Below are 22,465 nucleotides of genomic sequence, written 5' to 3' on the forward strand. Positions count from 1 at the left end.
ATTGGGCTCAAAAACATAAAATCGGTACAGCGTCACGGGCTCCAAAAAGCCACTCATGGCCTAAACTTTTGCTGTTGGGTTTTGCCCCACTGGGCCTTTCCCTATATTTTCCAAAGGCAGCCCATCTAGAGATCCAACCATGGTGAAACCCAAGCATGCATGACTAGAGAAAAAAGGATCAGCTTCTTATTCTCCAACAGCAGGCACAGATCTACCGGGCAAAGGCATTCCTCACTACGGCAGTCACTTGGCCTTTTAGCTACAAAGGGGAATCCAGGATCACTCCCAAACTGCACATTTGTAGTGGTTAAGGTGTTGGACTATGACGTGGGAGACCAGGGTTCGAATCCCCATACAGCCATGAAGCTCACAGGGTGACCTTGGGCCAGTCACTGCCTCTCCGCCTCAGAGGAAGGCAATGGTAAACCCCCTCTGAATACCGCTTACCGTGCAAACCCTGTTCATAGAGTCGCCCATAAGTCGGAATCGACTTGGAGGCAGTCCATTTCATTTTTTTCATGTAAAACCATCTGTGATGAAAGACTAACCCCCTCCCCTTTCTGTAGTAAGCCTATGCCCATAGAAGCATGTTCAGACACACCCCAAACCCCTACAGACACCTACACCAGCCTCCTCCAACTTGTAGTCCAAAACATCTGGAGGAGACCAGGTTGGTGAAGGGTGGCCTAATGGTATGACTGAAGGACCTTCATATGTTCATAAATGGTGGTGGGCCCTCCATGCCTGGAGGCCTTCAAGAGGCAGCTGGACAGCCACCTCTTGGGTATGCTTTAAGTTGGATTCCTTCACTGAGCAGGGGGTTGGACTCTATGGCCTTATAGGCCTCTTCCAGTTCAATGGTTCCATGGAAGCATATAATTCTATGATTCCAAGACAGTTAGAAAACTGTCTTATTCCCCAGAGGAATCATATGCATCTCTTGAAATTCCACTGGATTTCCAACTGCTGCAACATTCAAGCAAAAGCCATGCAGCTTCTCACCAGGGTTCAACACACCTCAGAAGGGTTGTCACACAAGCTCCTGGGCCTTACCTCTCTCTTCAGTGCTTCGCTCTCTACATGGCGGAGGTTGTTCTTTGCTTGCACATAGACCTCGGCCGTGTGTTGAACTTCGGGAGGGTCTGGCGCCGGGTAGCCGGGAGGAGGAGGAGGAGGAGGCACCTTGGAGTCAGGGGGTGGGGGAGGGGCAGGGAAGTTTGGGGGCAGGGGCAGGGGCGCTTCGCCACCCTTCTTGCTGTGCCCTGGTGCCAGGTCAGGGTTCAGCATGTCCATATAAGTTTGCATATCTGTGATAGTCGTTCCGGGAACTCCTGGGGAGCGGGAGGAGAGAGAGAGAGAGAGAGAGAGCAGATTGGTCTACATGAGGGATATAGGTGTCATTTGGTTTGGTTCACATGTTAATGCTAACCTACCTAATTTGAGCTTCATGAAATAATACACAAACTGAAATATAGCCATCCTTTGATATTTGCACTTCTCTAAATTTTGTGGTACTTGTCCAACCAACCAAAAAAAAGTGTATGGAAATGCAAACATAAGGGGAAACTGTGCATAGAAATGTATATGCTTGTGAAAATAATATACATATATTGCATGTTACTGGGGGAATTGCTTGCAAAAGTGTGCAAAATTGCATGCAGAAAAAGTGTGTATTCAGAGACACATGCATTAAAATGAAGGACAATTTTTATGAGGACTTAAAAAAAATACTAGCAAACTGCTATGGAAATATGGAGAAGTAAACTTGAAACGGGGAAAAAGGATACGCTGAGAGACACAAAAATGGACAGATGCATCCATCCCAAGACTTCACCCATGTACAATTCCTCCTTGGCTTGTAGTCTATAGCGCAAAGCAGCTCCCTCACAAAGTGGCAGGTGGGCCAGGGGATGTGAACCAGGTGTAGAAATAACTCACAGTGGGGAGATGAGCCAAGGAACAGCCATTTGCACTGTATGCTCACTTCCTCCTCCTGCACTGCAGGAGCGACACATCCTCTTAGGTGTGGTGGGGGATAACGCCCCTTTACTAGGGTTAAAGAAACTGCCCACCACGCTTGGCACACGACGGATGTGTTGTCCTTTGCTTCAGGCAGCAAAACGTCTTGTTCTGGCTCTGCTCTTTGAGCCAAAGCCTCACCCAAAGGGGGCTTTGCATGCACTGATGCTCCCTTTAAAGAAGGTCACCTCACCTCACTACCCTCTGCCATGTGCACCATCGTCTGGGTGACCTCAGCAGGAGCCGTCTCCTCTTTGCACATGGCCGGTTGCTTGGTGGTGCTCAAATGTGACCCAAACTTGGCGTTGGTATTTATAGATACAGATTGCCAAGAACTTGTCAGAAAGCTTGAATGGCTGTCATGCAAAGAATTGTGGGGGTTCATCTTGTTCAGAAATGAGGCCTTTGTGTGAGTGGGAAAATTTGCTGTTTCATCAGCAGCTACTACTAATTTGGAGATCTTTGAAGACACCTGCTTATCTCTGAGAGCCTAGCACCAAGGTCAGCTTGGCCTGGGATGAGAGGGGCGCACATGCTTGTTAGGCGCAAAGACCTGGAGAAGAGTTACATCATGAGAAAGCCCCCTGATTGGCTAATTAGCATGGTCTGTTACCAGGAAATTTTCCTTAAGTATAGGGGTGAAATCTTTAGCCTTTGTTCCCCTGGGTTCCATCTAGCTTGGGTGGTTACCTGTGTGGGATCCACTGCCTTCACTACCCAGGCTATGCCTCTCTGGGGAGAGGTGAGACGTAGCAACAACTACCTCTTCAGTAAGTATAGGTTAGTTAGTTTTGTAGTTTTGTGTTAGAACTCTTTTTGTGTAATTTACCTAGCCCTGTTTGGGTATGGGTTTTAAGGAACTGTTTTGCTGCTATTAATTGTGCACTATGTTTTATTCAATAAAGCTACTTCTTATTTACCTATCTGTGTTCATTGCTAGAGGAGAATTTTGGCTCTGAATCTGGTACCTTGGCCACTGACCACTGTGTTTTGGGTCTGCTTGGAGCTCCAGGATGAGGAGTGCCTCTTTGGCTCTTGTCTTGTGGAATCCCTGGCAGGGTTATTCCTGTGCTCTGGGTACCCCCTGACTCAGAGTGGTTAAACAGATTAAGGGGTGGTGGCAGTCTTGTAGGGTTGGTGTTGGAATATTCAGCCTTGGCAAGGGGAGATATTTTGCCAGGATCAATTGCCCTGGGTGGGGAATTGGGTTCTGGGACTGCACTGAGCGCCTGGGTTTGGCGCTAGGGCATGACACAGATAAAACTACAAGACCTGGATCCAACCTAATTCTGGGAGCAACTTCTCTCGTGTGAATCTGACTGTTTCTTTATGATCTACTAGACAGCCCTACCTGAAAGTGCAGCTCCAGATTTGGGGGTGTCTCCTGCAACAAGTCGGCCCCTCCGCTACCTCAGGTTCAGCTGCCAGCCTTTCCCTCACGCATTCACCCACAGGTTGGGAACTGTTACACTCCTGTCAGTGGGGAAGGCCATGAGTGAGTGAGTGAAATGGGGTGGCTGAAACAGTGCTGCCCCCAAGCCCCCCAAAGAGTGGTGGGTGCTGGGAAGGCAGGCAAGATGTTTGCCTCAGCAGGCCCATTGAGGCGCATGGGCCCCAGCAAATGCCCTGTATGGCAGGTGCTGAGGCTATGCCGGTCTGTCTGCCTGATACCCAGTTGGTACATTTTGCGGCATAATGTTAAAAACCATGATCAAAGCAACAAAGGCTTTTGATAACATTAGAGCCTTGCTGGATCAGACCAACATCCTGCTTCCACCAGGAGCCCTTGTGAAGCCCACAAGCAAGGCATGGAAACCATAGCTCTTCCTTGTTGTTTGTTGCCAGCAGTGCAATATTTGGTGGTAGACCATGTCTTACTATGGAGGTTCTACTCAGCTATCATGGTTAATGGAATCAACCTGCTAGCTGCAAATTCGCCTCACTCTTTATAAATAACAAAATAAGAGCCCCGTTGGAGCAGATCAAGGCTCCATCTACCTCCACTACCCCTGCTTTCCACTGTGGTCAACCAGATGCCACCAGGAAGCTCACAGCCACGGCAGGAAGGCAATAGCCCTCCCCAGCTGTCTCCCTCCAGCAGACAGGATTCTGTGCAGTATCGCTCTGACTAATCATGAGGTCATGTGGCTTACCCTTTAATCTCTTCAGTGTCTTCATTTAAAATTATTTGAAAAAGAAACCCATAGTGGCTGTTGAAAATGCAGAAGTTGCTGCTTTTGTGCTGTTATTGGGTGTGCAATTGGCAGGCTGACAACTCAGAAACAGGTTTAAGCAAAAATCTGTGCCACAAGATGGAGCCGTTCCCTCTGCCCTGATCAATGCCACCTCTACTAACTCCCTCCCTCTTTGGTTCCAGAGAGCAGCTTTGCAACAGACAGCAAGCAGGGAAGGAGGACACAAATACATGGACACACACGCACACATGCCGTGGATGCTTACGGGAACCTTGGCTGTTCCTTTTCTCCCCCGTGCTGGATTGGCTGGAGTTGCAGGAGTCGTAGTTGGAGAGGGTGCTGCTGGGTGAGCCAATGTCAAAGTGGGCCTGCGGGGCAGACATGGTGGTATTGGGAGATGACATGCCGGAGTCCGGCTGCTTGAACTCCAGGTCCGCGGAAGGGTCTCGCGAGAGGACCCGATGTTCCACACTCTACAAGACACAGACGGGCACATACGTCAGAATCATCAGCTGGAGGAAGAACAAGAGGCCCAGAGAATGGGGCCCATCCGCACCAGGCCATGCTCAGTTTGCCTCTGCCTGGACATGGGGCCACCTGCATCCGTAGTCCCTCCCTGGTCTTTGCAGGAGGGCCAGATCCAAACAGGAGACAGGCCAGCTCCTGCACGAGACCAAACCGGGGCGGGGTTGGGGCATTCCCAGACAAATCATGGGCAAGAATTGCAGGAGATGTCGAGATCCTTTTTATACAGCATCATCACATTGCTCAGAAGCTGGAGTTTCCCTAATGAAGATGTCATGCAAACATGAGTGCAAAAGGAGTGCAGCAGCTGAGACAAATACCCAGGTCTGCCAAGGGCCACTCAGGAGACCAGATGTAAAGACTTGGGCCTGCTCTTTCGCCTCCAGTGAGCCCTGAACTGGCAATCTGAGGGATGTCCTGTGGGAGCCGGCAAGAAGCCTTCCTTCCATGGGCCCTCCTCCCTCAGTGAGTCTGCCCCCTCACCATCGTTAATCACTGGCTGCTTCTCTCTTTGCCCTCCTCTGCCTCGTTGCTGCCACCTCTTAGAGAGCCAGGGGGCAGGCAGGCAGTGGGACTCTTCCTCCTCACCACAGCTGCTGCCTGGGCTGAGCAAGAGGCAGCTTGCAATGCTGAAGAGGAGCTGGTCCAAGGAAGCTCTTGTCAGCGGGCCCCTGCTGGGGTGAGGGCCCCTGACTGAGGCCCGGCCAGGCCAACCCTCAACACCACTAGCTCTGGGAGTCACCTTGTCCGCCATCAGCAGCTCTGACAAAAGAAGAGAGCTCCAGCGAGGCCTCTTTGGGCCAACAGGCCAGAGCAAGGTTAGGGTTACTCCCTGACCTGATAAAAAAAAAAATTCAGACAGGTGTGCATGTTGGTCTAAGGCAGCAAGAGACTTGCTCTTGCTAGCTTTGGCTGCCTTCACTTTCCTCAGTCCTCTGCCTTTGTTTTGCCTTCAGTTGTCCAGGAGCTGACTACAGTCATTAAGGAGAGCTAGCTCTCACCCAGCGATTCAGACCCGTGTGTGATTATTTCTCAGAAGTGCCTCTCTCTCTTGTCTCAGTCTCTAGTTCAACAAATATGGCGACTATTGTTATAAACTGTTAAATGGGTCTAAATGTCAAAGGTGCAAATCCCTGCATTTGAAAACACTGTTGGAACCATATTGGTAACATTGCCGTGACTGTGATGAAGTATGAAAAAAAGCAGCCACGCACACAGACTTCTGTTGTTGTTGCAGTTTAAATCTTGCTGAGAATCTTCTCACCTCACACACAGGCACACAACATGGAAGTGTTTTTTCCTTGCCTCCATCAACATCTGAAATCTGAATATAATGCAGTATTTGGAGATTTTCAGCTTTTTTCTAGCCCCTAAGAAGACAGCTCAGATAATTGAATGAACCCACAAGCTGCATGTAGAGGGGTGGGAGGAGGGACCCTTCTAAGATCATCAGCCAATCTGAGTCAAGGGGAAAATTCTTTCCATACCCAGATGTGGTGCTGAGCAGACCACGCACCTGAACAAAAACCAAGCAGGCAGACCCATGCAGCGAGCCCCGAAGGGAAGTACAATGGCCCCTGGCTCTGGTTACTGTAGCCTGATGCCCTGGAGGAAGGGGAGGGGGTCCAGGATCATGCATGCTTGGGCAAGGGAAAGGATCATCAGTAAAGCATTAGAATATTTATTACTAATAAATATGTATTCTTTGGACAGCACTTTCAGTGTACATGGTACTATACAGAATAATAAAGGGGGGAGGTGAAAGACCTTTGCCAGAGGAACTCGCAATCGAAATTTCTATGGCAGGGGAGAGAAGAGACAGAGGAAGAAGATTAACAAACATTGCCACACACATTTAGCCCTTGCTTCAGCTGAGGATTATGGGGTTAAATCCTTACAGCTTCATGGAAAAGGTGGATTTTGACTGTGAGGGGGAGAGGGAGATGGCACCGCAAGAGCATCCTAGGAGGGTGTTCCAAGCCCCCACTCATACATCTTCCTCCACACGGCAACTCTGCATCCATCGCAGCATTGGTGGCCGTGGGAAAAATGTGGTGGTAACTCTCACCCTGGAGACATCCCGCAACAGGCCAGCTGCGCTCCCGCACGTGCACACAGACACACAGACACACACACACACCCCTGCTTACGTTGCCCATGGTCCTGGAAAAGCGGGTGGCACTCTCTGGCACGGCCCAAGCCGAAGCATCAACCTCCTTGGCATGAAGGAAAGCATCGCACAATGGTGCTGGGCTGCTCGGGGGGGGGGGGGCTGAGTGACAGCCGTAACCCGCCCTTCTGTGAGGCCTTCTGGGACTCATTAGCCCTGCTGCCCTGGGTAACATGCCAGCTGCCAGGCTCCCATTGGCCTCGTCTGGCAGCTTAAGAAATATTTTTTTCCTCCAAATGGGGAGGCAGGAGAATTGAAAACTATTAGAACAGAGCTGAGCAAAGGAAGGACCTGCAGGGAGGGAGGAATCTTTCATGCAACTGAACACAGAGCACACAGACACACAAGCAGAATGCTCCACAGTGACAGAAGGATCATCTGGTGTAAGCTCGGCTGCCAGAGTCCACGTCAGAGGAGCACAAGCCTCGATCCGCCTGCATCTGACCCTGCAAAAGAACGCACTGGGGCTCAAGGCTGCCTGTTGCTTCGTGGCTGTAGCGCCAAGCACTGACTCGCATGGGCGAAAGAGTCATCCCCACTCGAACACCGCAGAACTCGCGCATCATTTCACACATGACAGCGCCAGCTTCTCATCTGTGCTGAACGCACCAGTTTCCAGAGGGAGGTACAGTCATCGAGAACTCTTGCAGCCCATCAGCATCCAAAGGCAGAGGAGAGCCTCGGATCCCTAGAGTCAGACTGGCTGTCTGGCGAACGGGGTGCAAGGGGTGCATTCCTCACCTTGGAAAAGATGCTTTCCCCACCAATTTGCCCCCCTTTGCTCCTTATGTTAGGTTGCTTCTACCCTATTCTTGTGATTGAAATGTGTGTTAATTCTTTTTAATATTGTATTTTAGATTTTGTAACCTGCCCTGGGACCTATTGGTGAAGGGCAGGTTATATTTATTATTTTTATTTTTACTCCTCCTCCTCCTCTAATAATAATAATAATAATAATAATAATAATAAAAGGCTGGGGCACTGTTTTCCTGTAATTAGAAGCAAAATTGGATGGGTTCCACATGGCACAATATAATGCTATATCATCTGGCAATGTCCCCCCCTTCACATGAAGTTCCTTCTATAATGTTTACACATAAGTACTAAACACCTAAGGTCCCCTGCAGTGTTAATTGGCAGCTTCCTCCTTGCAGCTAGGACCCCTTTTATTGCTATACAGCATGACTGGGGGATTACTGACCAACAAATGCTTCCTTGAATAATCTCTTTTAAAATCCTGTTATCATCAGTTTTTGTTCCTGCAAATGTCTCTCTGTGTATACAATATCATTTCCTCACCAATTTATTTATTTATTTATTTTTCCATCTCATTTTCATCCGTGGTCATACTTGCTGGGGCTGATGGGAGTTGTAGTTCAGCAACATCTGGAGAGCCAAAGGTTCTCCGCACCTGTTATAGTGAAACAGCAGTACAAAAAGGGGCAACCTACTGAGGCAAGGGGTAATTAGCAGGCTGTTTCTCAGTAATCCCTGTGCCACACTCAATAAACGGGGCAGAATCAGGGTGTGTCCCATCAGCCCCTGCAGTAGGCAGGCAGTCTCAAGCCTCCGGATTAACTAGGACTGGTATAAATTCTTGGAGAAATTTCTCTTCAGTGAACTCCAGGTTTTGGGAGGCCCTTGGTCAAAATGCCTTCCATTGGGCTTCCCCTCCCTCAATGAACCTACCACCTTACTAGTGCAGGTCCAGGATGATCCTGTCGGTGGCCCCCTTGCTGGTCTGTGCACCTTTGGCAGGTGCCCAACTATGCCAACCTTCAGTGCCACACTGACCCTGTTTCTGCCTTTTGCTGATCAACACAGCTGTGACATGTGGCTGCTATCTTCCAGGGTCTGGCTACTCCAGCTGAGACGTGCATCTCAGGGTCACTGGGTTGGAAAATGTACTCGCACAAATCTGGATTCCAGCAGAGATCCCTTCAAAGCACCTGCCTTCCCTTACACACATATGCACACCATCCCAAATGCTCCCCACTTTCATATTCTCTCTTGTCCCACTTGCCCCTCCCCCACCAAAGCAAGCCCCCCGGCAGCACCAGGATCCGCACCATGTTCTCCACCGTACGCAGGTACTTGGCGCAATGCAAATGCCCATTGTAATCCGCAAGGTCAGCCGCCGTGTAGCCATCTTGGTCCCGGACGCCAAGGTCCACGCTGTTCACCACAAGGATTTGACAGCACTGAGAAGAGAACGGAAAAGGGTGTCATCAAGGCTCATAAGGAGGCAGGCTGCCTTATTTTCAGACAGTTCTGAGCCTTATCTGCCAGACTGTTTGATCGTTCTCTGGCCCAGTGCCTCCTCTCGCAGCGGCTCTCCAGACCCTGCCATGGGGATAGAGGCCCTTCTACTACCTGATTCCTTTTTCACCTGGAGAAGCTGGGGACTGAAGCTGGAGCCTTACGTGTCCCTACCCAACACTCTGGGACCCAGCCAAGCTCCCAGATATCTCTGGACTAAAACCTGGAGTGGATTCCAGAGCCCCACTGACATGGAGCCACCAGCCATCATCGACACCAGGATGATGTTAAGTTATAAGCTGCGAGTTATCCAACTGACATTCAGCATCCCTGGCAACTGAGCATGCCTAACCTTCACTGGGCTGTTTATAGGGTTTTTGGCCCCTTGGGAATTTTTAATAATAATATTGTATTTCTGCAAACCTCAGAATTCCCCACCCCAAAAAAGCATGCTGATATCTGCCTCTAGTTTCTCATTTGGCTCCATTTCCATTGGCTCTCAGCACCTGAGTTTGCTATTAAAAGGGACAGAGTTATGTAATGCTTTTTTACCGTGCCTAACGTGCTTCACATACATTATCCAGTAATCCTTACAACAACCCTGCATGGTAGGCCAGACTTATCCTTATTTTATGAACATGGTTTCCGCATGCCAAGGCAGAGAGATAAATGACTACCTAAGGCCACATAGTGGGGTTATGGCTGAGCTAAATGTGAACCAGGGATATCTTGGCTCACAGATAGACTTCACCAGCCTGCTACGCTATTGGGATCAATCTGTACAGGAAATCACCACCATTTCCCCGATATTCTCCATGTGATTGGACTGAGAAACAACCATGGATGTATTATTACAGGATAGGGTGGCCCCCATTTTCAGCCCTTGCAGACTGGAGCACCGACTCACCAGCTCCCCTCCCCCACCCCCAGATTACACAGCTCTGTGGCCATCCCAGATAGACGTTCATGAGGCTGGTGGCTTGCAGACTGACCTCCAGCTCCCCGTTTTCAGCAGCGTCATGCAATGGGGTTCCACCCCACCTGTCCGTGGTGATCTCCCCTCCGTGCAAAAGCAGCCAGCTGAGCACTTTGGCATGGCCTCGGCTGGCAGCGAAGTGCATGGCGGTGGCACCGTCGTCGTCTCTCTCTGAGAGGCTGATGTCCGTGAAGCTCACCTGGGAAATGATGAAGGGAGAGCTCAGAGAGAGAACGGGTGAGAAACCGCTTGGTTGGGAGCCAGATGTAACCCATTCTGGGGGTGGGGACAACATTTTTGCCCCCCTGGGGCACATTATGTGGTGGTGGGTGGGCAAGCAGGAGCTGCAGGCCAGTGGGTGGAGCTGGTGCTGATGGCGAGTGGTGCCACTCACGCACGTACGCTCACAGGGAAGGATGTGCACACGCTATCCTCATGCAGGCTGGCAGCAAAGTGAGGCAGCAAAACGTGGTGGCAGGGGACCCACATGAGCCACACTGAAGGCCTCTGAAGGTCACACATGACCTGTGGGTTGCCCACATGCATCCAAGGAAGAAGAGTGGGGCGGAAATATCACAATCAAACTTCATGGCCAGGCTCACCATATGGATTAGGGCTGTACAGAGGTCACAACTCTGTGGATCTGCAAAGGGCATGCAAAATGTCACAGCGGGTGTGAAATCCAACTTTCTTTACAAGAAACAGACATGTTTCTAGCCCTTAGGATGGAATATGTTCTTGGATATATGTGCAAGGGTCATCAATGCTCGCTGAAATCTCTAAAAGCAAGAGAGGGGCCTGAATGGAATTTCTAAATGCATTTGTGTGTGTAGGGGGGAGTGCTTCAGTGCCCCACAGGGCTCCTGCCTGTACCCTTTCTGACCACAAAACCAGACTTACACACACAAAAAAGGAAAAATGGCAGAATAAATGCACCACTCCCAGGAGCCCCTGAACTAAACACCAAGGACACGTGAGGACCCATTAAAAAGAGAATGAGCTGCAAAGTGATTTGAGGGAGCACACTCTCTGCACCCAATGTCCTGAAACAATCACTGCACTTTCCCACAAAAGCCTACTTTGCAAGAAAGGCCCAGAACAGGTGTCAATCAGGAGCCCTTATGATCACATCTTTCCTTTCCTTTCAAACTGCTGCCGGAAGTGGCAAGTCGGGTGAGTGGAGGAATCCCTCTCATGTTAATCAGAGCAGCAGCATTGGGGAGGGAGGGGTTAACCCTTCCCTCCTGACCATTTCTTTTTCTAAATCCCACCCACTCCCAAGTCTGCTATGGACCCTTCATGCACACACTCCTCTTTCCTCACTCCAAAGCTAACAGCAGTCTTGGGGGACATGAGTTGTTCTTGTGGTTGTTTCTTAGTTTTAGATTTATATTGCAAGCTGCCCAGGACACACACACACACGCTAGCGCAGCCTTTCCCAACTAGTGGGCCACCAGATGCTGTTGGACCACAATTCCCATCTTTCCTGACCGTTGGCAATGCTGACGGAGGCTGATGGGAGTTGTGGTCCAACAACATCTGGTGGCCCACTAGTTGGGAAAGGCTGCGCTAGTGGCTGGTGGCTCTATGTCAGCAGGGCAGTGGAATCTGCTCCAGGTTTCAGTCTAAACGTTCAAGGAGCTGTCCAAGATGGTGAAAGCTAAACACTGGCTACCTTTTATTGAAGGACAGAATATGTTGCAAATAGCTAAAAAGTTCAGGGAAACAGAGTGGGGAGGAAAGAGCAAAACACTCCTCCCCCCCCCCATGTCACTCCCCTCATCACATCAGTACCACAACCCTAGGATTTGAATCTGGGGCCTCTCACACACTGGAAGCAGACAAGCATAGCCCTAGCGCAGCCTTTCCCAACCAGTGTGCCTGCAGATGTTGTTGGACCACAACTCCCATCAGCCTCAGCCAGCATTGCCAATGGTCAGGAAAGATGGGAATTGTGGTCCAACAACATCTGCAGGCACACTGGTTGGGAAAGGCTGCCCTAGGCAGACCTTCCTTGTTGCTTCAGTGAGGCTGCTTCCATCCACACTGCGCATTTATGGAGCATCCGCATGACACTCTGCTCGAAACATGTTCCTAACATGTTTCCCCTGTTCAGCTTTGGCTTTTCTTTTCCAGAGCTCAGGAAATCCTGCTTTTTAAACACACACACACACACACGAACGGCTGCACAGTTTCCTCAGGTGTGCATGACTTTTCTTTTAACCCTTCCCTTATTCCAACAGCGAGTGGTGGGCAATCATGATCATGAGTGCAATGTTTAACCCTTTCTCCTCCATAATGGTTCCAGCTATAATCTCTCTCTCACACACACACACACATCAGCATTTGGGGCAGAGAAAAGGGCGACTGCCCACTTGGCTACAGAGAAGTCTGGAAGCAGAGTTGCAATTCCATTTCCAGCTACAGCAGCACAGCTGTGGCTGGATGCAGCTAAATCATCCATGTTGGGAAGCATCCCTGGTCTTTGGTTTTCCTTTTGATTGATTTTTTCCTCTGGTGTACTATTTTGATTGCTCTGTGTGTGTGCATGAATTTTAAATGGTATTTAAAAAATTGGTTAGACTTTTTTTTAACACTCCGAGGCCCGAGTGAAGGCAAGATAAAAAAAACCCCACTAAAATAAGCCATGAAGCCCAATTCCAGCAAACCTGATGGGAGAGGACTGTCATAGGAACTGAGATAAATGCACTTCACTGATAGGAACCAAGTTACAAAATTTTGTTCAGAGAGCCTACTTTGGCCCAGCGTTCCAGCTCCCTTGGGTCCAGCCCACCCTGCAAATCTCAAGTGCCCTCACCAGCCAGACGATGACGGTGTTGTGGCCCATCTGGGCGGCAGCGTGGAGAGGGGTCATCCCGTCGTTGGCGCGTGCGTGGGGATCCGCTCCACAGTCCTTGACCAAGTGCTGGATGATCTCCAGGTGGCCCTCCTGGCAGGCTAAGTAGAGGGGTGTGGCACCATTCTTGGTTTGGGCACTGACCGAACTGCCGGAACAAGAAGAGGGAATGAAAAGGGAAACAGCTGGGGCATTTGGGCTGGTTGGTGCAGCTGGTTCCTTTTTCAAAGCCCTGGGAATGGTCTGCATCTCTCTGGGCATGCTCTGTGCCCTTTCCTCTTGGTCTCCTGGTTTCATGAGCAACTTTACAGGCAGGATGTGTGCTCTGTTGTTGTTGTTTTACTTGTTCTACTATAAATTTGGGGTTGGACTAAATGTTTTTTGGGGGTCCCCTCCAAACCTGTGATTTGTATACCTGTAAAATGAGAAAGGGGACTGCTAAAATTACCAAACCAGTTTCTCTGTTAAGTAAATAGCCCTAGCCAGGCCTCTTAAGGATCTGCTTTGGAATACACTTGGGCCAAAATGTTGCCATGGAAACTAAATAGCTGCAGACACTTCTGGAAGGTGAGCTGAAGGTGAGCGCTGTCTTTTTCCTTCCAAGCTCCCCTGGATGAAAGTGATGACAACAAAGTCTGTGCAAGAGAGAAAACAATAGCCAGGCAGTCTAGGGACTGGATCTGGACAGAGACAGAGGCCTGTGGAGAATCCAAAATGATGGCTTTGGTGGCCCACCTATAAACCTCATGGAGGAGCGAGATTTGTTATGGACTTAATGCTGCGAGACTTTCCATCTTTTGCTCAACCTGTATATATGTGTAAATAAAACTTAGATCATGGAAAATGCCACCAGACGCCAGTGACCTTCATTCCAAGGAAGCCAAACCCATGGTATGCTCTGGGACCCTCAAACCCCTCATCGCTCAGAGTTTTAGGTGCACATAACATCTTCATTCATCGCCCACTTTCCCTCCCAGGACCACATGAGACCCCCAGGAGCAATTTTCCAACCAGGCATTGAACAGACTCAGACCCAGTTGGCTTCAGCAACATGGCTTTGTCAAGTGCTATCCAACCATTTCCTGGGCAGCAATCCAAAATACACACCAGCTTCCCCCAACCTGGTGCCTTCCAGATGTTGCTGGGCTACAGTTCCAGCAGCCAGCGTGGCCAACAGTCAGAGATGATGTGATGATGTCTAATATCATTTGAGGGCACCAGGTTGGGGAAGTCTATTCTACACCAAGAAAAGCTGGATTCTGTATTCATTCAGCAAATGGCCATAATTTTTTTAAAAAATTTGCATCAGGGTTTTTGTAAACAAACAAGTCTGCTTAATTTGTAGTCATTTTCTTGTCAAGCAGAGGGACAAGGAGCAAGACAGGGCACTGAAACTTCACCCAACCCCTGAAATATTCACCCTCTGAATCATAAGGACTGGTGTTTTTTTCTTAATGAAAGCTGAAAATTCTGCACATGACAATACCACATCCTGCACTTTTTCTCTGCTACTGCAGATTCACAGAGCAATGTTACACAAGCATATTTTTAGCAACTGATGACTGCAATATTTATTTTATTTATGTATTATTGCATTTATATCCTGCCTGTCCTCCAAGGGGCTTAAGGTGGCATACACAGTTCTCCCATTTTATCATCACAACAATCCGGTGAGGTAGTTTAGGCTGAGAGGCAGGTGTTGGGGAAATTTTAAACATACAAACAATAAGCAAAATATATTATTTTATAAAGCTATAAAGATTTATAAAGGTTTATAACATTTTAATAGTTTAGTTTAACATTTAATAAGTTTAGTAGCCAGCCAGAACCCTTTTTCTTCTTGGAGCTGTCTTCCCTGACTGTGCTGGTTTGTTTGGAACAACTTGTACTCTAAACAAGATAACACTGAATAGACACTGAAAACATAGGAAAGATTGCAGTAGCTAAAATACTTAACTAAATTGCTTAGCTGGAGCACTCAGCTCATGGCGAAAATGTACTTTTATGTGAAGTACTGAACATTGCCAAATTCACCAAAACATGATGCAGAAAGTACAGAAAGGCCTACCTTTTTTGCTGCAAGCCTGTGTTCTTTGATTTTACTCAAGGACCCCCAGTCTAACGAACTACAAAATTCCCCGTAGCAGGGACTGGCCCAAGGGTGATAACTTGCACATGTGAAACAGCCATGACTGAACACCCACATATTCCACATTACCTCCCATTGCCTTGCAAACAACGGCACTTCACGCATTCGGATGTGACTCTGAGGCTTTCAGCCAAGTGCGGGGAACCTTTTTTAGCCCCAGCTAGTGTAAAATGCAGCAACTAGGCTACTCAGTGGGTGTCCCACTGCGAACACGCGTCTCAACTCTCTTAAAGGAGCTCACAGACTGCCAATAAGCCAGGCTAAAGGTTTTGGTTCTGACTTACAAAGCCCTGGACAACTTTGGACCAGATTACTTGAAAGAGCGTCTTCAGCCCTATTACCCTATTTAATTACCCGATTAGCAGACGAGGCCCTCTTGATGTGCAGCAACCTACAGAAGTTTGTTTAGCGGCAACCGGAAGAGGCTCTTTTCTGTGGCAGCGCCCCTTCCTACGGGACCCTGTCCCCACTGAGGCTCAGGCACATGCCAATATTGACGACACTGTTACTTGTTAAAACATACACTTATGCTCCCAACCCTTCGCTGCTGCTTAATTCCAGCAGGCTGCTGTGTTTTAACTCTGCCCTTGGTTGCCAAGGGAAGGGCCATCTTACCTGCACGGCAGAGCATCTGCTTGCAAGCAGAAGGTCCCAGGCTGAAGGATCTCCTGCCTGAAACCCTGAAGAACTGCTCGCTGCAGGCAGCGTAGACCAGACTCTCAGCTCGATGGACTGATCGTCTGGCTTAGGATAAGGTAGCTTCCTTGTGGATATTGGCCATATTCTTTTTATCTGAATTAATTGTAACATTTTAAAACTTTGTTACACGCTGCCTGGAGGCTGATGTGGCAGGAGGCATAGGAATATTTCAATTAATAAATAAATAGCCCAATGCCCACCATAGGTGGCAGGTGGGATGTGTGCAGAGGCCTGGTACCCTTAGGAGGGTGCAAAGCCTCTCCTGTTATGCTGTCCCAAAGAAGCAGTAGTAGCCCTATGCAAAGAGGGGGACTTGGAGACACCCTTCAGATGGGAGGTCCATTGGTGCCTGCCAAGGACTGAACCAATCCTAGCCATTAAAAACGGAGATGCTCTCATCTCTGGAGTCCCATCCCAGATTCTGGTTTTTGGTCATTCTGGAGAATGACACAATTGGTGGCTGGTGGATATAACATGTGTGCGTGTGTGTGTAGTCTATCTCAGCCTTCCTCAACCTGGTGCCCTCCAGAAGTTTTAGACTGCAACTTCCATGACTCATCACACTGGCCGTGGTGGCTAGAGCTGATGGGAGTTGAAGAACTGGAAGGCAGCAGTCTCTATATAGACATAAACACAAGCTAGGCTTGAAGACCAAATGATCATGGGAAATTGCCTTGTTGTAAGTCAGACCTTGGTCCATCTACCTCAGTACTGTCTACACAGACTGGCAGTGGCTGATCAAGGGTTTCAGGCAAGGGTCCTTCCAAGCTTCTCCTGGAGACAGTGATGTGGGTTTTCTGGGAATTCTGAACTGGAAAAATGTCCTATTCATATTAGGGCAAATTGCATGAGAATTGTTCCAGTTTGCATTAGAATTCTTCCAATGTCCTAAAAAGTAGTCTAATTTAGCATGGTTACTGCAAACTTTAAAACTGCCAAGCTTGTCAACTGTTGATTTACAATTGGCATATATCCATTGCTATTAATGAACTTATGAAACAGAAAAGTAAAGCACTGGGAAGATTTCCAGCCCACAATACTGCCTGGAAAAGTCAGGGACTGAGCCAGGAGCCATCTGCATGGAAAGCGGCTTCTCTGCCACTGAGCCACAGACCATTTCTCCCTCCTGAGTCTGCCGTTCTGGCCTCCATGCTGTCTGTATGCAGAGAGCTCTCGTTCCGTTTCCCCCTTGCGGGGACATCCCATCCCTGCAGGTCATTCAGTTAATCAGCCTGCTTAGTCTAAGCTTCTGCCACTGGCTGTTTCTGGATGTCACAATTTCACAGTATTTTAAAATAATTAGATTAGACAAGTGGTGACCGCAGGAGGGGAAGGGTACCAGCTGCTGCGGCAAAGTATCAGAAACAAAAATAAAAAGAAATTAATATAGAGGGGATAACATCCCACTTTGAATCAGAATTCATATGGGCTGGAGGTGACAGGGAATTTAGGGGTCCGATGGACCGGGGGTCCTGAAGAAATTGAGGACACAGGCTTGCAGCAAAAGAGTAGGCCTTTATTTAGTAAGGAAATGTACAGGAAGTCAGTTTCTCATGATGTTCAATGGAGCTCTGCCACATGGCACTGATGTCTACATTTTTATACCCTCCAAGACAAAGAAATTAGCATCTTCCAATCCAAAAGTTACACATAAGTATTACCTGGACATTATGCTGCTTACATTCTATACTCCTATTCCCCTGACAGAGCTCCAGTGGTCAGAGCGGTTGAAGAGTTAGCCCCTCTTCTGGAGATTGTAGCTCTGTGAGGAGAACAGGGCATCTCCTAAGAACTCTCAGCCCCTTCACAAACTACATTTCCCAGGATTCTTTGGGGGAAGCCATGACTGTGTAAAATGAAATTAAGATCTGGTGTGGGTGTGGCCCCGTGATTAGCCAAGCCAAGCAGCTGGGAGTCTGGCTTTTAGAACACTGATGGTTGATTTTTACTGACCATGCCCAATGCTATAATAGACTTCAATGTTAAATTTCTTAAATTAATTAAAAATCAGCCAGGAATTTTTTAAACTTTTAAACTGTAGAAGGGCAAGGTCAGTAATAGGATTACAGATACTCTGTGAACATGGCTGTTTTATAATTAATTTTAACAAATTATGAGTCCACTGACAGAAAAAAGTCCAGTGGGGTCTGGATTTCCCCCCTCTTGTTTTATACGTTGAACTCTTGATTCTCTCTGCCTGTTTTGTATATCACCATGAAAACTTAGAGGGTTGTTAAGCAAGTGTTTCTGAGTTCAGGACTATAAGATTTGTAAGATTTTGTTTTGAAAGGAGCTTATGGGAAGCATCAGAATGGCGGGGGGTATTTTCAATTTAACTTGGTGGAATGTGAAAAATGCATGCTGGTTCTATTATGCAGTCACTCCCATGCCTGTATAATAATCTTCGGCTCCATCCCTTCCTCAGTTTTTTGGGCACAGGGTTTAATTCCTGAAACTGACAGGTGGTTGAGATCATCAGGGCTGGGACCCAGAGTTGCCCTGCTAATAATTTCCAGTTCTGCAGCCCCCCCATCCAAAAAAATCTTGTTTTGTTATGGGAAGGACCATTGCTCAGTGGCAGAGCATCCCTTTTGGATGCAGAATGCCCCCAGTTCAATCTCTGCCACCTCCAGGAAGAACTGGGAGTGTTCCCTGTCTGAAATGCAAGAGATCTGCTCCCAGTCAGTGTAGTCAATGTTGAGCTCGATGGACCAATAGTCTGACTGGGCACAAGGCAGCCTCCTATGTGCATGCTCTTAAACACAGCACCCCTGCAAGGTCAGGAACAGAACTGGTGATCTAAGCGGACCATCAGCTCAGCAGCGAAAATGCTCACCTGGTTGCTCCTTCAAAAGCCAGACAGTGACATGGCAGTGATTTCTTGTAATGTTTGTTCCACCAGAAGGCCATCTACATACATTACTTGGAACAATGCAAGTTTTCTGAATACCAGTTTCCTACTGGAAACAGCTACCATGTATCTTCAAGCTGGGCTTGGATTTGGCTGTGTATCCACAGCCCCAAAAGAATTACAAACATCTTCACTGGGGTCTCTGGCATCATGAAGATGGCTTTATTAAGCATCCAGTAAAATGCCTGTTTAATATTTTAAAAAGGAGATGCAATAACCACTCAGCTCTGCTATCAAAATAGATGCCAGGGTGTTCAATATGCATTCCTGTAACTTTGAGAAGGGCGGTGGTAGAGACGGCTCTCTGGAGGGAGGGGAGCAAAGGGTGGCTGTGTGTCCCACTTGACAGAAGGCGGTCCTCTATTCTGAAAGGCTGTCAGAGGACACCCTCTATTTGAGATAACCCAAAAAAAGGGAGAGTGGAGGGGGGAAGAGGCTTGAAGTTGCCCATCCAGAGAGTGGCAGTACTTGGAAGGCAGACTGAGCAGGTGCACAAGTCACCAGATGTGTCTTCCCCATGATGGTGTCTCTTTAAATTTGACTAATCATTTCTAAATTTGCCTCTATACATAGAAATCACCACATGCACATTTCATGCAAATTGGTGTCCTATTTTGTCCTCTAGTGTCGGTGAAGCAAATCCTCTTTTTTGGCAATGCATAACTGGTCATCCTAGCTGGTCCTCCAAAAAAAGGTTCACAGGCCTCCTGCCCTCTCCCCCCACCCGCCTGCAAAAGAATTTGTGGTTTCCTGAGGATTCTTGAGATGGACCTCTGACGACCACCATGCCAGGAAATGAGACAATGAGGAATGAGCACAGCAGCAGAACTGCCAGCATTTCACAGATGGGGACACCCCACTTCTCACCCCAAGGATCACTTCTGGACTGCCTGCTCACTCCCACTTGTGACACATTGCTGACGCCTCTTCAGGCCTGCATTCATCTTATTCTTGGGACCAGGATCCCTAAATGTTTGCCTCGTTCCCTACATACCCAGCCAATCACTGCATTCTGCAGGAGAGAGCATCCTGCAGATTTGCACACGATATCAGAATCCGGCCTATAGTGTGGCAGCCCCTAGCCTTTGGAACTCCCTCCCACTGCATATCAGACAGACACCTTCTCTGTTGTCTTTTTGGCACCTGATGACGATGTTCCTCTTTGAACAAGCCTTCTTTTAATTTTATCCCAGTTGGTGTCTTGGATATGAACTAGTTTTACGTATGGACTGTTGTTGCTTTAAACTGTTTTTATATTTTTCTTGGACATTTGTTTTTCTCAATAATGTTATTTGTTATTTAGTTTAATTTTTGTAAATTGTATTGCTTTTATTGATGTATTTTTATACTTGTGTTTATTTTTCTTTGAAAGCCGCCTTGAGGGCCTTTGGCCAAAAGGTGGGGTATAAATACATATAACAATAATAATAACAATAACAATAACAATAACAACAACAACAACAACAACAACAATAACAATAATAATATTTATGATGGTTTTAAAATAAATGTTCTAATTTTTGTTATTATATGGTAAATCACTTTGGGATGCCTCATGAGGAGCAATCCATGAAATAAGCAATAGCATTCTGCAACAGCCCTGCCCCCTCCATGCATGCAAAAGCCACAGCAGCATTTTTGGGCGGGTGGAGGAGTAGCTGTCACACAAAATATCCTCCCCCACTGATCCTCAGCAGGTGCAGGACTGTGAAATGGTCGGCTCCATACTGCATGGTCAGGTGCCTGACAGTGCAACCCTACGCATGGAGACCCCAAAGTAAGCTCCATCGGGCCAACTGGGACCTACTCGCAGGGACGTGTGTAGCAGCTGCAGCATTGGGATGCATGTACACTAGATACCTACACCTTCAAGGACTTAACCTCTGGATCAAGGGTGGGGAACTTTTTCAACTCAAGGGCTGCATGCCCTCATGAGCAACCTTCTGGGGGCCGCATGCCAGGAGGGTGGGGTGGGGGACAAAGTGGATGGGGCTCTTACCTTTGTACTGCCACACAAATGTCAGAGGTTGTTTGGTATTTTAAAAATATAAAATGAAATAGGAACTAAGTCTCGTGGTCCTATTTCTTAGCAGAGATATAAATGCAAGCAGCCGAGTGAGAATGTAAACCAGTCCACCTTTCCCTAGGCATAAATAACAACAGACACAATCTTCTTAGGTAAAAGATAAAGAATATTTACTCACGACCTTTCATATGTTCAGAAACATAGGCTCTAGCTTAGATGAAAGAAAAGTAGAAGTCTTAGTCCATCTTAGTCTTTAGTAGTGATGCTCTGAGGAGAGCATCTGCCATGCGGCCTCCCCCAGAGGTGAAAAGCTCAGTAATGGAGATTATGCAGGAATCCCCAGGACAAAGGAGGAGGAAACCAGGTAACTAATCCCACCCATTAGGAAGTTACATCATGGTAAACAGGTACATGGGATATTTCCCAAATATCCCTTAAAGTGAACATGCAAGTTTGTCTATTCCAACAGAGATTTCTATACCCCTCAACCCTCCAACCAGGCAACCAGGAGGCATTATCAAAACTCAAGGACACAATCCAGCCAGGCCAAAGCACTCGAGGAGGGGCAGGGCAGGGCCAGTGGGGGGTCAGGCCGGGGGGCGGGGGCCAGGTCTGGCCTAAGCGGGAGCATCCTGAGGACCATATCTCTCCACTCCTGTGGAAAACCCTGCAACTCTACAATACCCTGGGGCAGGTTCAGCTGTAGCCATCATGTCCATCATTGTTTAAATAACACCCCAAATAGCCCAAATGTATTGCAGCCAATGGCACTAACCCTCACGAGGAAGCCCAGACCTCAGCCCGCATCTCTAAGCGGCTGCCCATGGATCCGCACTACAGATGGCTGGGGGGGGGGAGAGAGAGTGGGCCAAGAGATCTCTCTGGAGCAGCTTCACCACTCTGCCCCTCTGTGGGGCATGCTGAGGTGCCCTTGGCTTCCGTGGCAGTCAATGAGAGTCAGTGCAACATGCACCAGGCTGCCTAAATGTTGGAGCTGGGATGCCAGGATGCAGCAAAAATGGATCAAGCTATTTGCATTTGGAAACAGCTGCAAAGGACAGTCTTTCAAGAGCAGGTGTGAGCCACAGTTCCAGGGCATTCTCTTGCAGTCTGTTTATTTAGCAACAGGAGAGGTCCACCAGGTGGCCCTTTGTTCTCAAGTATGCGGCTTTATTTATCCAAACCAGATTCTTCTTTATCTCCTAAAAGATGCATGCATCCTGGGGGGATGGGGGGAACTAGGGTCACCCAAAAGATTTTTGTGAGCATCCATCCAGCTGCACCCAGCAAGCAAGCTGGGGACTGAACTAAACCATAAACAGGTCAGGTTGCCTCCTGGCCTACAGGCATAGAACTCCATGACAAATCTGGTTGTAGCGCAAATTTTGATTTTTAGATGAGGACTGCAGGCTGAATTCGGCCATCCAAAAGGTTTTCCATGACCCACAACAACCCAAACAATTTGGGTGCGGAGACCCACTTTTGCCTCAAGAGTGTCTACAATGAGGCAATGTGACCCTATCCCACCCCCAAAGGTTAGCTTCTTCTGCTTCAGATCCACCATTAAAAACCACAACCATGTGTAGCGATGCCTTTGGGTCGGAACCTCCTGCACTCAGGGGCCAGAGCTATTTCCTCCTTTTAATTGGCTTCCAGCCACGCGGTGGAACTGTGCCAGA

General features: G+C 48.1%; 1 protein-coding gene across 3 annotated transcripts in view; it reads right to left on the reverse strand.

Annotated features, from left to right (window-relative positions):
- The window catches only part of ESPN (espin), a 131,770-nt gene that overhangs the window by 64,410 nt on the left and 44,895 nt on the right, over positions 1-22,465 (reverse strand). For all 3 annotated transcript variants that reach the window (XM_061601839.1, XM_061601841.1, XM_061601840.1), the window contains exons 3-7: positions 12,963-13,149; positions 10,161-10,343; positions 8,979-9,110; positions 4,480-4,687; positions 1,054-1,331 (exon numbers count right to left, since the gene is read on the reverse strand). In XM_061601839.1, the coding sequence (XP_061457823.1) occupies positions 1,054-1,331; positions 4,480-4,687; positions 8,979-9,110; positions 10,161-10,343; positions 12,963-13,149 (988 nt within the window). The remainder of the gene's footprint in view (positions 1-1,053; positions 1,332-4,479; positions 4,688-8,978; positions 9,111-10,160; positions 10,344-12,962; positions 13,150-22,465) is intronic.

Source organism: Rhineura floridana, chromosome 18 (genome assembly GCF_030035675.1).
Source record: "Rhineura floridana isolate rRhiFlo1 chromosome 18, rRhiFlo1.hap2, whole genome shotgun sequence".
Classification (NCBI taxonomy): domain Eukaryota; kingdom Metazoa; phylum Chordata; class Lepidosauria; order Squamata; family Rhineuridae; genus Rhineura; species Rhineura floridana.